Below are 15,057 nucleotides of genomic sequence, written 5' to 3' on the forward strand. Positions count from 1 at the left end.
AAAGATTGGGATTGCAATTGATTTTTGGGATTGCAATTGATTTGCAAAATGATAAAAACAATGCAAGTAAGTTCATAGGCCCATCTTGGTAAAACTGATGACTTTCTATTGAAAACAGTCAGAATTGTATTAAAGGGGTGTCATTCAAATGATTTCCATGTAATAATCAGATCTGTTAGATAGGCCTACTGAAAGTTTGATATGATTTTAACAGAACAAATTTAGGAGAATCATCAACACACATAGGGTACTTTGGCATTTCAAAACAGCTAAGCCAAAGAAGGTTGGGAACCACTGTAAAGGACTGTGGAAGGGAGATGATCACGTCATATGCCGACACAGTTCCGAAAGGGGCTAGCATTGCAATTTTTTGTTTTGGTGTAGCTAAGCTGACATGCTCAAGTCACACCACTAAAGATTTTGTTTCTCAAGAAGCAAGAGTAATGATTTTGACATCAAGTTTCATTAAATATTTCAGCATAAGCTGTCAAAGAATTAGGTGCATCATATGGTATGATTAAGTGTAGATTCTGATTTCAGTGTGAAGTTTGTTGATTCCAACACTATGGCAATCATACCTGGGGAGAGGCAGCGACCAATGGTGCTGGAGATCGGGTATCCCAGGGCGCTCTGCAGGCGGCGGGGCAGGACCCAGAGCAGCAGGCGGGTGACCCGGCTGAGGCGCTTTCGGCCGGCCAGACTCTGGCGTGCTGGGGTGGAGGCCGCGGAGCTGGAGCTTGCTGGGCTGGAGGCCGCGGAATTGGTTCGATCCAGATCCCTTTTCGCTGGGAAACCAAACATCCACCAGACCGCGCGGCACGCACGGACCTGTCAGTAAAGAACAGAGCCGTCAGTTTCAGGGGGAAACAAAGCAAACACTCACACTTGCTGGTGGTGTTCATCAACATACCACGATGCTGACTGGCCAGAACTGAGAGAGACGACGCAGCATGGCGTGAAGCATGCCATCTCTCTTCACAACGTGGCGGTCGCGCTCCTGCAGGTAAGGAGAAAACTGGGGTGGTCATAAAAAACTAGCAGAAAATAATATCACCAACTTGTCTGAGGCTTGATAAAGTCATCAGCGACTATGTAGCTGAGTGTCAGCCTACGGTAACGATAACCACGCTAGGGCCTCAATCCAGACCAGAGTTGGACTTGCCCTCCTGAGAAAGCTAAGCTAAAGTTAAACAGCAATTGACCGCATTATAGGCTACAGTGTGTTACCAAGACGATCTCCACCTCCACCTGCTCCTGCTCGGCGGTGTGGCTGCTGTGCTCATCAACCACGGAGGGCATCTTGCTGCGGGACCTGACAAGTTAAAATGGGGGAGAAAGCGTGGCGTGGACTGACTGGAGTGTGGAGCAGCATGGGGTGTTGTAGGTGAAAATGTACCTTGAAGTTAGCACGGTGTAGCCAATCAACGCAGACGAACGCACCCTGTGCAATCAAGGCTGACCAATGAGGACGCCCGCTAATTAACCTGACAGGGGAAAGCCAGGATGAGGGCGTGTGCCCCTTATTTATCAGGAAACTTAGCCATGGTGAAGGCACAACACCATGGCACATACAAATAGACACATTTTTAATGATTATGTTGTATTTATATTATTAGGAAAATAGTGATGTTTATTTACATCTATTGTGTACAACTAATTTGCATTGAAATATTTGGCCTGCTCATACATGTACCTATTATTTTGAGTTGGCTAGGCCTACCTAAATCTGAAAGTCCATTGCTAAAACTAAAATCACTGGAGTAAGCAGACTGCCATACACATGCCTACTCATTGAATATGCAGCATTCAGTATGTTCGTAATATCTCTCATTCCAAAAACACGCAGGTTTCAGCTTCCTGTGTGCCATTTAAATTTGATAGTTCCAAACTAATTTGTTGTGATGACTCATGTAAAAAAGGTCCTCCCTGTTGTGTCCCTGCAGTGACGCACAGCAGAGCAGAGCAGCAGCACAGTGCTGCACAGAGAAAGCCCACCTGGAAAACCTTGTAAACGTGAAATTAAAATAGCCATAGTTTCCCTCAATGCTTATTAGCATTTGAAGGGGTTTAGAAGAGGCCCTTAATGATGTTTCCATACTTCACGAGCGCCCTAATTGGTAATCACATCCGCCACTGACCCTCGTCAGACTTGCGTATACCTCGTGATTCGTTTAGTGGAGGACAAAAGGAGGGAGGAGACAGCAGACGAGTATAAAATGGGCCTGTCATCACTTCTCTTGTCAATCTACAATCAATCCTGCACCGGACGCAAAGAGAGCAGAAGACATTCAAAATGGAGAAGAACGCGGTCACACGGACAATCAGCATTGGAGCTATTTGCAATGGCACCAAAACCGCTCATTGGGATGATTTCTCCACGGCACGCAGGCACAGCAGCGCAGGGATGCGTGCGCTGTTGTGGGCCACCAGCAGTGCAAAATCCCTTGGAAGTTCTCTGGCATCAGAGTCCCAGACAAGCCGGGAAAGCATTTTTCCAAACATCCTGACACCTGGCAGCATCCCACAGTTCACTATACCCAGCCTGTCTGTCCAGGCCGGCTTCAAATCGTCAGGGAAGCACAGAGACAAACAGGTGGAGGAAGACGAGGCAGAGACAGACGAAGGCTTAGGGAGTCTCGGGACAGAGCTGGAGTCATCTTTAGCGGTTTCCCCAGCCTCGTCCACATCGTCCTCGGCCTTCAGCGCGTCTCCGTCAGACCGCAGAGCCGAGCGGAGTATCTCAGACCCCTTAACCCAGAGGAGGTCTGCCCTTCAGAGGGAGGTTTCCTTCCCCTGCCGCTACACGGAGGCCCAGCACTGCCTGGACCCCGCCAGCAGAGCTGCCCTCTCCCTGCCACACCTAACCAAAGTCACCACGCCGTACGGCTTCGTCACCCTGAGCCAGAGCCCCCAGATGGCCAGCGAGGAAGCCCTGCTCTGCCAAGCCGGGCTCCGTCGCTTCCACAAGGAGGAGGTGGCCTGCTCTTACAGCAAAGCCCCTTTGACAAGGACAGCAGACACCCACATCAAAGGCAGCTCCTCCCGTTGGTCAGCAGCAAAGCAGAGACTGTCTCAAGATTTGACTGGCTCACAGACTGAAGGAACATTAGCAAAGGCAGAGATACAAAGCGCTGCTGCTGCTGCCTCCTCCTCCTCCACCAGCGCTTCTGTTTCATCCTCCTCGTCTGCACCCAAACACGCCACCAGCAGCAAGCACAAGCGCCGCTTTTATCAGGTCATACGGAAACACTTCACCTCCCACCATTAGGAAGCAGCTGAACTGAACTCACTACAGCTCGGCCTGGCTTTGATTATGCACTTGTAAATGTAACATAGGGGTGTTTGCCATGGATCTCTGTGTGTGAAATGTCTTACACTAATACAGTTTTGTCATTATGATGATGCATTACCAGGTATTGTCAAATAAAAAAAATATATATGTAAAAATACGGTGCTGTAATACTGAGTTGATTATGTTTGAATCTTCCTTAAACCTCATGATTCACAACAGTGTCACTATTACCGTAAACTATTACCGTAAATTGCACAACTACGGTACTTTTCCAAAAGCAGTTTCTTTTGCAGAAAATAAACTTTCATGACCGCCGCCTTTCAAACTTGTTCAGATAAAATCATCAAAGCTCACCTTATTGGATGACATTTAGAAAGCCCTGGAGTTGACCCACTCGTGAACCATCTCAGGACCAGATGAGAAGATTATTTTTGCCTTTATTTAAGAGTTGAAAGTGCAGAGAAACAGGAAAGATTGGTACAGACTACAGAGACACAATGACTTGGCCATGTGTGAAAGGGTAATGTATTCCTCAGCTATTTCCATGTTTTCAAATGTCAGCCCCCTTCAGACTCACTTCTCTTCCACTCACTATCGACCACACCTGTATAGACTCTAGTCACTAGACTCTATACACAGCAACGGGCATTCACGACAGCTCACCAGTCTAGTGAGCTGTAGTGACTGCACGTTGCTGTGCTGTTTTCTGAGCAGCAGGGGGAGCTAGCAGCTCCCCTTGCTCCTCCTTAGCATATGAAGGGGCTCAGTGGAGAGGCCATTAGTGATGCTCGCCCACTGCACCCTTGTGTTGCTCATTGTCTTCCCCACGCAGATTGTTTCGATCAACATCATGATGAAGCTCTGAGTGAGTGGAGGCTATGGAAAATGCAGTGAGTCATCGCTGAATGCAAGAATAGATGAGATAACATGATCTCAAGTTAGGACATGTTTTGTTTGATTATATGTGATGACATCAGAGTTTGGAATAATTTTACATTATTGATCCGAGACAGAATGAGCAATTAGGCATTCTGGCTTTCAGTTTCAGTTCAGTCAAAAGTTATAGAAAAAACAAGAAATACCAGCCTAATAGAAGTAAATATATATATATATATATATTATTCAGTCAATCAAGCTTTATTGATGGACTCAGGTCCATAGAAAATACATAAAAGGAAACACAAGACAAATGTACAATTACACACACACACACACACACACACACACACACACACACACACACACACACACACACACACACACACACACACATAGAGAGAAAGAGAGTATGGGGTGTCAGATTCAGCAAAGTATGTGCAAGGTCTGTAGGGGAGATGAGCTTGTTAACAGCATGTGGGGGTCTGTAGGGGAGATGACTCTTAAAGCCATGGAGGCATTTCCTTATGTAGTGCAGCAGGATCCATCTCTGCTTTCCACTCTGAATAAAGAGAAAACAGGGAGTTTCAATGGCTGACTCTATTCTAGACAAATAAAAGAGTGTGACATTTTGTGTTTTCCTGTGTGACATTAGATGCTGTAGTGCAGTGCAAAACCCTATTTGGACTGCTGTCTACTTTCATAACATATATTGGAAGGGGAACTCCAGCTCATAAATGGGGTGTTTTACATTTGGTATTATATGGATGTTTATTGATTTGGCGACCAAATGACCAAACCAAGCACATTATCACCATGTTTTTCAATGAGATAGTGACTGTTGTAGACAACTGCCCGTTACCAAGAGGATGCATGCGTCATTCTGGGCTGGTGCGATTCAGCCTGAAGAATACACTCTGGGCGGTACGACAGCACACTCACTGGCTACACACAGATATGAGAATAGACCCTTTTCACGGGGGCCATTTTGTGTCGAAAAGGCAGAATAAACACAGGTGCAAGTAAAACACTAATGAGGGTTTCCAAATTCCAATCATGGAAGTTTGAAACCCTCATTAGTGTTTTGCTTGCACCTGTGTTAACCCTGGCTTTTCGACACAGAAGGGTCTATATGGACCTTTCTGTGTATGAGCCTGATGAGCTGCACTGACAACAAATCTGATCTTATTGCAGCCATCTGGGTTTCCAGAATTAGCCGATATATAAAGCTGTACATAATACATGGTAAATGATGAATGGCAGTTTGTCACATAAGGCCTTTAGCTGTAGGATCACTGGAATGAACCCACACATGAACACTATTATAAAAAGCACAAATAAATATGTTGTGCTCAAATTCATGTGAATAAAAAATAATGTCCTGTATGAATCAATGGTACAATAGAGGTTGTGGTAGTACAGGTAGACATGCCGCTGCTTCGGTTTTACTCGAGTAAATTAAGAACAAGCTTACTAAGAAAATACAAAGGGAGGTTTATACTTTTTATTTGAAATCATTGACTTGATGCATGTTACAAAATCCCCCCACAAAAGGAGCTGATTATCCAAGGTTTGAGGATGGTGCGGGAGTGTTTCATGATATTAATGAAGCCAGTATTAGTTACAGGAAGTAAGTGCAGAAGTACTGTGTTTTACTATAAATAGACCCGATTCTATCCACTTCTCTTAGGTGTAAAACTAACTGCTTTGACCCCCCCCCCCCACTATGTTCAGTACTGATATACATCAGCAGGGTTCTTCTTCTTTTCGTTTCTTTGAAGCATGATGGTTATGTGACAGTTTCCCATTTTCTTTACATAGTTCTTTGCATTTTTATTGAACTCTGCGAGGTATTTTGAGCTGCAAGGGTTGGGTAGTAGAGGGCAGACAAGGCAGTGCTCCATAGTGTGGTCTGCTTCTTCACATTCACAGGTGGTTGGGCCAGTCAGCAGGGTGATGTTGGGAGTAGGGAGACTGGAGGTTTGCATAACTGGACCAGGGTCAGACTGAACTTGCTGATTATGATGACAGTTAAAAAATCAATAAAGAAAATCTGATGGAATCATTGAGATCCATATACAGCAAGATCAAGATTACAGAATCCGGTTTTGCAAAGTAAGTAGACCTCTATCGGTCCAGCTGTTTGTTGGACAAATGATGTCACGTTTCAACACGTGAGGCCAAAAAGACACAAGGGACTATATGAACTTATATGAACTATAAGACTTATCTGCACAAGTATACATTGCAAAATAACTTAAAGCCAAGGTTCAAATTCTCATTGGATGATAAAGGTCATTCCCTAAATTTCTTAGGCCACCCTTTCTGTAAAGTCAGTCAAAACAAATGCTCTTCACATAGCATCAAGCCGCCCCCACAAAGGCATTGCAGGTGTAAAGACTAAAACGACATCATCCAAACAAGCGCTACATGCTGTATATTGAGAATCTAGATCAACTGTGAGCGAAAGAAAGAAAAAAGCCAACTGAAGGGGCTTCGCTCTAACTGTTCTTCCCCATTTTGTCACGTTGAGGTTAGCGCAGAGAACAGACACTACTTTTCCGGTACCGACCTCAACCTCAGACTGCAACTGATCACAGCGGAAAAAAAACTCACTTCCAAACGTAGGCAGAAGTTGACAGTCAAAGAAAGAGGCAGAAAAGGACAGACGGAGACAGAGGGAAAGAAAGCCGACGTCCTCAGTAGTTTCCTGCAGAGACACATAGTCAGCTGTAGGCTTTACACATACAGAGAGACAGTGGAGGTGGTGTGTTGCAGCATCGTAGTGCCCTCACTGCCCTGATGGAGCCTGGTCCTGCCAGCAGAGCAGAGGCACGGCCACCAGCCCTGCCTGTCAAACAGCGCAGGTAAGACCAGCAACAACCAGAATCCCCTCTGCCTCTCTCCTTAACCCTTGTTTTATTTGTCTACCTACATGATGTTGAATCGTTGAATTTAAAATGTTTAAGCACGTCTAAAGTATGCACATGACATGTGCACCTATGTGCAGTGAATATGCCACTGTCTCTGACTTGTCGTATCACTCTACTGCCTTATTGCTTGTTGTGTCTCTTGTTGTTTTTGCACTCATATGCCCTGTTATATTTGTACTATGTTGTAAACGGAGTCCACAGCACAAGAATTTCACACGTGATACTTGTACCACGGAGTGACAATAAAAAAATCTTGAATCTTGTTATCATTCGATGGTGATTGGTCACAGAGGACCCTTGCATTCTCTTAGTTGCTTGTAGTTTTGGTGATCTAGGATTCATGGTTATACTGCAGTTGATGTCATTCATTGTAAGCATGTCAATTCAGTTCAGTTCTGTTTTATAGCCACACAAGCAGGTCTCAAAGGGCTTTACATAGCATCATCACAGTCATATACCGTACTAAAACGGAAATCTACACACAACATAGTAGATAGTACACATTGCACAACATAGTGCAACATAGTACATCATATAAATACTAGACATTTTACTAGATTGCATTATGATACTACACACAGCATATCTTTGGACTGTGGGAGGAAACCAGAGCACCTGGAGGAAACCCTCGCAAACACGGGGAGACCAAACTCCACACAGAAAGGACCGGGGTGGAAATTCAAACCCACGACTTTGTTTGCCGTGAGGCAACAGTACTAACCACTGAGCCACCATGCCTAAAATGCAAAACACAACTCGGCATCATAAATATGACATCTCTCACCAAATCCATATGCTGTGAGTGATCATATTTATTTATAATATTTATTAATTGCTAATCATGTCAAGTAGGCTGCAGTAGACACAATTCTTTGGTCATCAGTTCTGCACATTACTGCTGTTGTGGGAAAACCTAGTAACTCCATTCTCGGTGCTTTGAATTGATTCCAGGAAAGTTTACATCCTCCCATTTGACTCGGGGTCTAATGAAAGCAAGTTAAAACACATAATGTAATTTATTTTCAAAATGCATGGGCACCAATTGGAAATATGTTTTTTTTCTAACTTTGAAAGGTACTTTTTAGAGGCACAAGGTTTTCATTTGAGAGCAGCAGTGCCAGTCTGCTTATGTGAATGTGTAACATTGTTGTGATGTATGTGTGCATGTTTCTACACAGAAGTCAGTTGTCCAGAGGCTGCAGTGTGGACTCAGACTGTATGCTCAGCCCCTTTGGTCACCAGCACCAAAGCTACCCCTTCAATGACGTCTTCCCCGAAGCCACTGATTGTCACGCAGATGGGTGTCCCATACACCAGCGCTATGGTAGGTCTCAAGACTGATCAACTCAACTGGAGTGAAGGAAATTAACCATATCTGCGTTCTACACATGCACCATAGCATAGTATGAAAAATAAATACCCTCATGAAGACAGGAATTATGTGCTCAAGCATGCTGTATGTCAGTATTAGTGGTGTGAAAAGGAATCCATAGATTAGATATGAATTGTGCACCTTCCTGCCCCACCTAACACTACATGATACCATGATTATGAAAACACAGATTACATATGAAGATCAATATCATGGGAGGAGACAAAGTGATCATAACGTGTCGCTGTCCTTCCGCTCCTCCAGTCCTCTTGGTTCCTCTTTCTCGTGAATAGTGACATGGAGGAAGTAACACCTGAAACCAAACGTTTACAATTTCATTTTTAATCTACGTAAGGGGTTTAGACCAATCAGAATTACTGTGAGAATGTTCCGTTTGACGAGACATGACACTGCTCAAGTGTCAAGTAGGAAGTGTGAATGTAGAGATGCCTTCTCTCTTCCTTAATCTAGAGATGCTGTGCCCAGAGTCACCTATATGTTACCGTTGTTCAGTGTTCAATTCAGTTAACCTGGCCTGCTGTGTTACACAGATGACTCCCATCACCAGGAGAGGTTTTTCTCGGATGGCACCCCGCCGCCCGTCCCGAAGAAGAAGCTAGCCCGCGCCCTGTCCCTCCCCTTTGTCAACATGCCTCCACCCTCTCCTCTGTTCCCCATGTCTCCACTGTATCTCCATCATCACCCTCAAAACTTTGACAACCCCTTGTACATGTACATGCTGGCACCCATACCTGACAGCCATTCCCACGAAGAGTGGGAAGAGGTGAAACCAGTCAAAAAGAGTCCCGTCCCCGTCCTGTCCCTCTCCCAGCTGTCCTTTGACACACCTGATGAACATCTGCAGTACCTCTTCAGCAGTGTTGACGACCAGGGCGTCGGAATCCAGCAGCGCTACCTGCTATTTCTCCAAAGCATGGCGCAGAGTGTGGAGGCCGAGGTTCTGCTGCAGGCAGAGGCCAATGTCCCCTATCAACCCCAGGATTTCCTGCTGTGTGGCGGCCAAAAGCCCAAGCAGATAGGAGAGGCACTTTACTACAGCCTGCATAGCCCCAAGTTCCCAAGGAGGGTGCTTGGTGTAAGGGTAATGTTCAGCTCTTGTCCTATCATTACCTTATATTGTATATTTAAACTACACGCAAATATAGCTATAAAAGTGTTCAATGAAGTTAGATTGCCCTGCACAGCTCAGATCTTCACATTGGTGCCGGTGGTGTCAGGACAGAAGTCCATAGTAAAAAGGAAGAAGTTTCACCGCACACAATGTGGAACTTTTAAGTTTATTTATTCTCTTAAAAAAGCAACGCGTTTCGCCACTCGTCTCTCTCTGTCTCTCTTGAATCTTAGAGAAACATTGAATGTGACAGAGGTGCAAATCAATACGTATTGTGACTGAAGGGTTTTATGAATGTGCCATTCTTTTTTAGAGAATAAATCAACTTAAAAGTTCCACATTGTGTGCGGTGAATCTTATATACTATAGCTATAAAAGTGTCGAGATGCTGTTAAAGAAATGTGATGCACATTGCAAACAGAAACCAGTGAGAGAGGATGATCTTTATCAACGGTAAGCAACTGTGACTCCACTGACCTCGTGTGCACCCTGATTTGGAAATACTGTACCACAAACACTTCCTCTTGTCTAAACTAGCATCAGGTGCTGTTAGGAAATCTAACTGCAGCAGCGAGGACATAAAACGAACTGGCATGAATGTCTCTCTTGAATCTTAGAGAAACATTGAATGTGACAGAGGTGCAAATGAATACGTATTGTGACTGAATAGTTTTATGAATGTGCCATTCTTCTCTCTCTATATCCAGGTACACAGATGGACTGACACAGCTCCCTCAGCTCACAGCAGCCCCCGGCCATCAGTCAGTGTCCAACATGTCATTGCTCACTTCCCACCTGACAGTTCCCTAAAGAATGAATCCAACACGTTGCAAACACGAGATCCCATGGTAGCCTCTCCTCCTTTGCAGTCAGACTGCACCGCTGCAAAACCACCATGTGGAGGCAACATTGGGTCTGCTGAACGCCAGTCAGACATCAATTCATCCACAGTTCTCTCTTTACTCCAGCGGGGATACTCAGTGACTGTTGAAAGAGACCTGCCACAAGCTACTCTAGAAGACTTTGTTCGAGATAGCCGGTCGCTGCAGAGCTCTGAGCCCTCACTTTATCAGAGGCAGGTGGGTCTTCTGCTGCTGCAGATAGTCATGGCGTTAGAACATCTGTACGACAACAGTGCCGCGGGCTTTGAGCTCAGGCCCCAGGACGTCTTTCTAGTGTGGCCCAGAAGGGAGAGAGGGCAGACGACAGAGGGAGAAGCAGTGACTAAGCGAGTAGAGGATGCTTCAGAAACAGGAGAGATGAAGAGAGGTGTGGAAAAAGAAAGACCTAACAGGCTTAAAGGAGAGATGGAGTGGGAAAAGACAGATGAAAGGATCCAGATGTTATGGAGAGCGTGGGGTGCCCCTCGTGTAGTGTTACCCTGCCATCCTCCTTGTGTTTCTGGGCCCCAACCCCTGACCTCCCAGATTGGAGCCCTACTCCAACACTGTCTCCACCCACTTACCAATGGCTCAGCTGCAGCTCTGTCTGAGTCCCCGTATAAAAGGGGGTTCCTTTACCTCGCCTCTTGGCTCCAGACTGAGTCCAGTGGGCTACAGATGGCAGATGTGGTGGCCTTCCTTCAGGCCCTCCTCTGGGGGCCCCATGTCCCTCTCATCCAGTTCAATTACAACGACTCCACATCCGCCACTGTGCATAACTGGCTGTCAATCAAGCGGGCACTGCTGGTGATGAAGTTGGCAGAGAGAGGGGTGATCCAGGATCAGTCTGTTCTTGACTGGGAGGACTGTCTGTGCATGCAGTACCTATCATTCACTGACTCTGAAACAGTCCTGAGAGCCACTGATTGGCTCGGACTCAATGGCTGAGTCTACAACTGCTTCAGTCCTTGTGTGTGTGAGAACCAGTTAGAGTGAGTCCAGCTTAAAACGTTACTCTCATTAACCGACTCAGCCAGTCTTTTTAAATCATCCCATTGATGACACTGGGATTGTTTGCTAAAATATGGTAAATTGTCACTCTCCACTACCTTTTCCATCTACAAACAACAGTGAAGATGCATTTCACAATTTATATTAAGGTGAATGCCATGCTTCCTTAAAATGGACAGTTAACAAGTCTATTAATTAATCGATTAGTCAAAAATTAATCAATTGTAATTTTGATAATCAATTAATCGGTAACACTTTACAATAACGTACACAAATAATGTAGTAGTTACTAGTAAACTAATCATTAACTAATAGTTCATGAGTAGTTAATGAATAATTCGTCATTAGTCAATCACTAGTTATTCATAGTTAATGAGTAGGTAGTCATTAGTTAATGATTAGTATCTAAGTTCCTGAGTAGAGTAGTTAATCATTACTTAATGATTACTAAATGTCAGCTCGTGAATATAGTAGTTAATCATTAGTTACTGATTAGTTGGTCAGTTGCATGTTAATCGTTCGTTGTATGTATGTGGATAGAACATAATACTTAGTCTCTGGCTCTACAAATGCATAGTATGGCTATACCAACTAACAGGCTGGTTAGCTCAGATGGTAGAGAACCAGACTTACAATTTAACAATCTTGGGCCTGAGGCTTCAAATCTCACCTGGAGTGAGTGTTTATTTGTTAATGATATGATCTTTCACTAACAAATGGACAGGTAATAATGAAGTAAGGATTCAGTACTCTAAACTACTGAGTACGATGCACCACTTTACAATAGAGTACACAAAAAGAGTAACTAATGATTCAAGATTCAAGATTTTTATTGTCACTCCGTAGTACAAGTATCACGTGTGAAATTCTTGTGCTGTAGGCTCCGTTACAACATAGTGCAAAAAATAAAAAATAAAAAAATAAAACAAGAGGCAACAAGCAATAAAGCAGTAAGACTCACCACAGACAGTGGCGTATTCACTGCACATATGTGCAAATGGCATGAACATACTTTAAACATAATTAAACATAATAACATTCTGTTAGGTGCAAATAGCATATACCTAATTAAACATACTATTGAACATTAGTCATACGTGATGGTAGCAGCTGCAGTGCGGTACAGTACGGCTACTACACTATTTGTATATGTTAAGGAGTCTCGTGGCCTGCGAGAAGAAACTGTCCCTCAAGCGATTTGTGTGTGCTCTTGGGACCATGTATCTCCTCCCTGAGGGTAGCAGGGAGAACAGACTGTTGTGGGGGTGGTTTGTGTCTTTGATGATCTTCAGGGACCTCCTGAGGCACCGCTGGTTGTACAGATCTTGCAGTTCTGGCAGCTCACATCCTGTTACGTGCTGGGCCGCGTGCCTCACCCTTCTTAGCGCCCTGCGGTCCATGGTGGTGCAGTTCCCATACCAGGTGGTGAAGCAGCCAGTCAGCAGGCTTTCAATGATGCCTCTGTAGAAGTCCCTGAGGATTTTTGGCCTTAGCCCGAATTTCTTCAGGCTGGTGGTCAGGTAATAAATAAGTAATGATTCAGTATTAATTAACTACTCAGTATAAGAGTAACTAATGACCAGGTAATAATTAAGTAATGATTCAGTACCCATTAAACCAGCGTTGGGGAAGCTACTTTGAAAGCATAGCTTAGGAAGCTACCAACTACTTCACCATTGAAGTAGTTGAAACTACAGCAAAGCTAACCTGGGAGAAATGTAGTTTAGGATAGTAGAAGCTATGCAGAAAAAGTAGTTCAAATTACTTTGTAAAATAAAGCATTAAATTGACAATGTACATGTATGATATATGAAATAAAATATAATAGCCTACAAAAAAGTGCAATGCCAGCTAAAATATGCCTCTTAATTGAGTTTATTGACACAACAGTATGAAAACTTGGAGAAATCAGATGCTAACACCCACACTGAGGAACAGCTCAGCGGGATGAGCAGCTGTTTCTCTGTCTCTGCATGAAGGGCTGAGTGTCGGTTCCCGATGGAGGATAAATGTTGTTCCCCAAACCGGTCTCCCATCTCTTTAACATGGCTGGAAACACACTGGCTGACAGAGCGCCTCCTACAGACAGTCAGCCCACCCCTCAGTCACTTTTGAATGGCAACAGCCAGAGTAAAGAGTGAAAACCACTGAGAAAACCAGTCTTAAGAGGTCTGACCTGGTGGCACAGAGGGTTAGCTTGCTGCCCAGCAGTATTGAGTCCTTAATGGATTTTGAGGTTGTGGGTTTGAGTCTCAGTCTGTTTTGAATGGACAGCCAGAGGAATTGGGTCTGAATCTAACTGACTGTACCTGAATGCAACGTGGGTCTCCTCTGGTTGAGAGACAATACAGAGAACGCGAGAGAGAGGGAAAAAAGTGTTGGCATTGCCGGGAGTTAATGGGGGGGCCAGGTTCCCCCAGTAGTAAAAAAAAAAAAAATGCTCACCATTTTAAATCTCCATCTGACTGTCTGGCTGAATATGATCATACAATTTATATCCACTTTGACAAGCATCACAGGTATCTCTTTGCTAAAGCTGTGACAGGGGGGCCTCTGACAGGGCCTTGCGGCAGCCGCCCCCTCCTGCAACATATTGAATTTCTCCATTGGTTTTGGGTGAAAATAAATATATTGTAGGCGGAGTTCCCAGCATGCTCTGGGGTAGATGTGTTTGCTTTGGGAGGTTAGTTAAAGGACTTCCTGTTCTATATGTGTGATGTTAGTTATCTGCAATGTTATGTGTCGACTAATAGTGCTGTTCTACATGTTAATTACATTGCTTCATAATGTTGAAATGTTCGCACCATGGGTGACTGTAGTATGCAGTTCAGTGACCCCCTCTGAGATGCTGTGTGTGGTCTAATGCAACAATAAACAGTATTTCCAGTAGTCCTGTGTTGTACGCGGCGCAGGATCTGCTAATAAACTGGAGATAATATCTCTGACTGTGCTTGTTGCAATATCTTCCTAACTTTTGATTGGGTTGCAAAGACTCATGTCTGAGTGGGCATTACCCACCCCTGCCCATAGACCCCTCTCATGGGGGCCATTTTGTGTCAAAAAGGCAGGGTAAACACAGGTGCAAGCAAAACACTAATGAGGGTTTCAAACTTCCATGATTGGAACTTGGAACCCCTCATTAGTGTTTTGCTTGCACCTGTGTTTATTCTGCCTTTTTGACACAAAATGGCCCCCGTGAAAAGGGTCTATGACTTCCCTGCCGAAATATGCCACTCCCACAAGGGAGTGGAGTTCAGAGAGAAAAAAGACATCCCCAAGCAGGGTTTGATCTCAGCACGCCTGCTTCAGAGTCCTCTGTCTTAACCCCTCAGCTATTGACTTGAATGAAAATAATCTCTTGGAAGTAATATATATACTTCTGACAAAGGTTCCTACTGGAACATGCATGCAAGGTTACCTCGCTAATTCAGTTTCATGATTCCATCCAGCGATTAGATTACTTTATTTTATATCATGTATGATAATGTAAGACTTTATGTTGACTGTGCAAAGCCTCAGTCTTCTGATCCAAAATCAGACACCTTGTCCATTGTCCATAC

At 44.3% G+C, this 15,057-nt stretch overlaps 1 protein-coding gene across 1 annotated transcript; it reads left to right on the top strand.

Annotated features, from left to right (window-relative positions):
• Positions 1–6,818: 6,818 nt before the first annotated feature.
• On the top strand, positions 6,819–11,758 carry LOC310785878 (inactive tyrosine-protein kinase PRAG1). Its single transcript, XM_083647043.1, has 4 exons — positions 6,819–7,035; positions 8,280–8,425; positions 9,025–9,575; positions 10,313–11,758. Exons 1-4 carry the CDS (start codon positions 6,971–6,973, stop codon positions 11,432–11,434), a joined length of 1,884 nt encoding a protein of 627 aa, XP_083503169.1. The 5' UTR covers positions 6,819–6,970; the 3' UTR covers positions 11,435–11,758.
• The last annotated feature ends 3,299 nt before the right edge of the window (positions 11,759–15,057 follow it).

Source organism: Poromitra crassiceps (assembly GCF_964638095.1).
Source record: "Poromitra crassiceps genome assembly, chromosome: 12".
NCBI classification, from domain to species: domain Eukaryota; kingdom Metazoa; phylum Chordata; class Actinopteri; order Beryciformes; family Melamphaidae; genus Poromitra; species Poromitra crassiceps.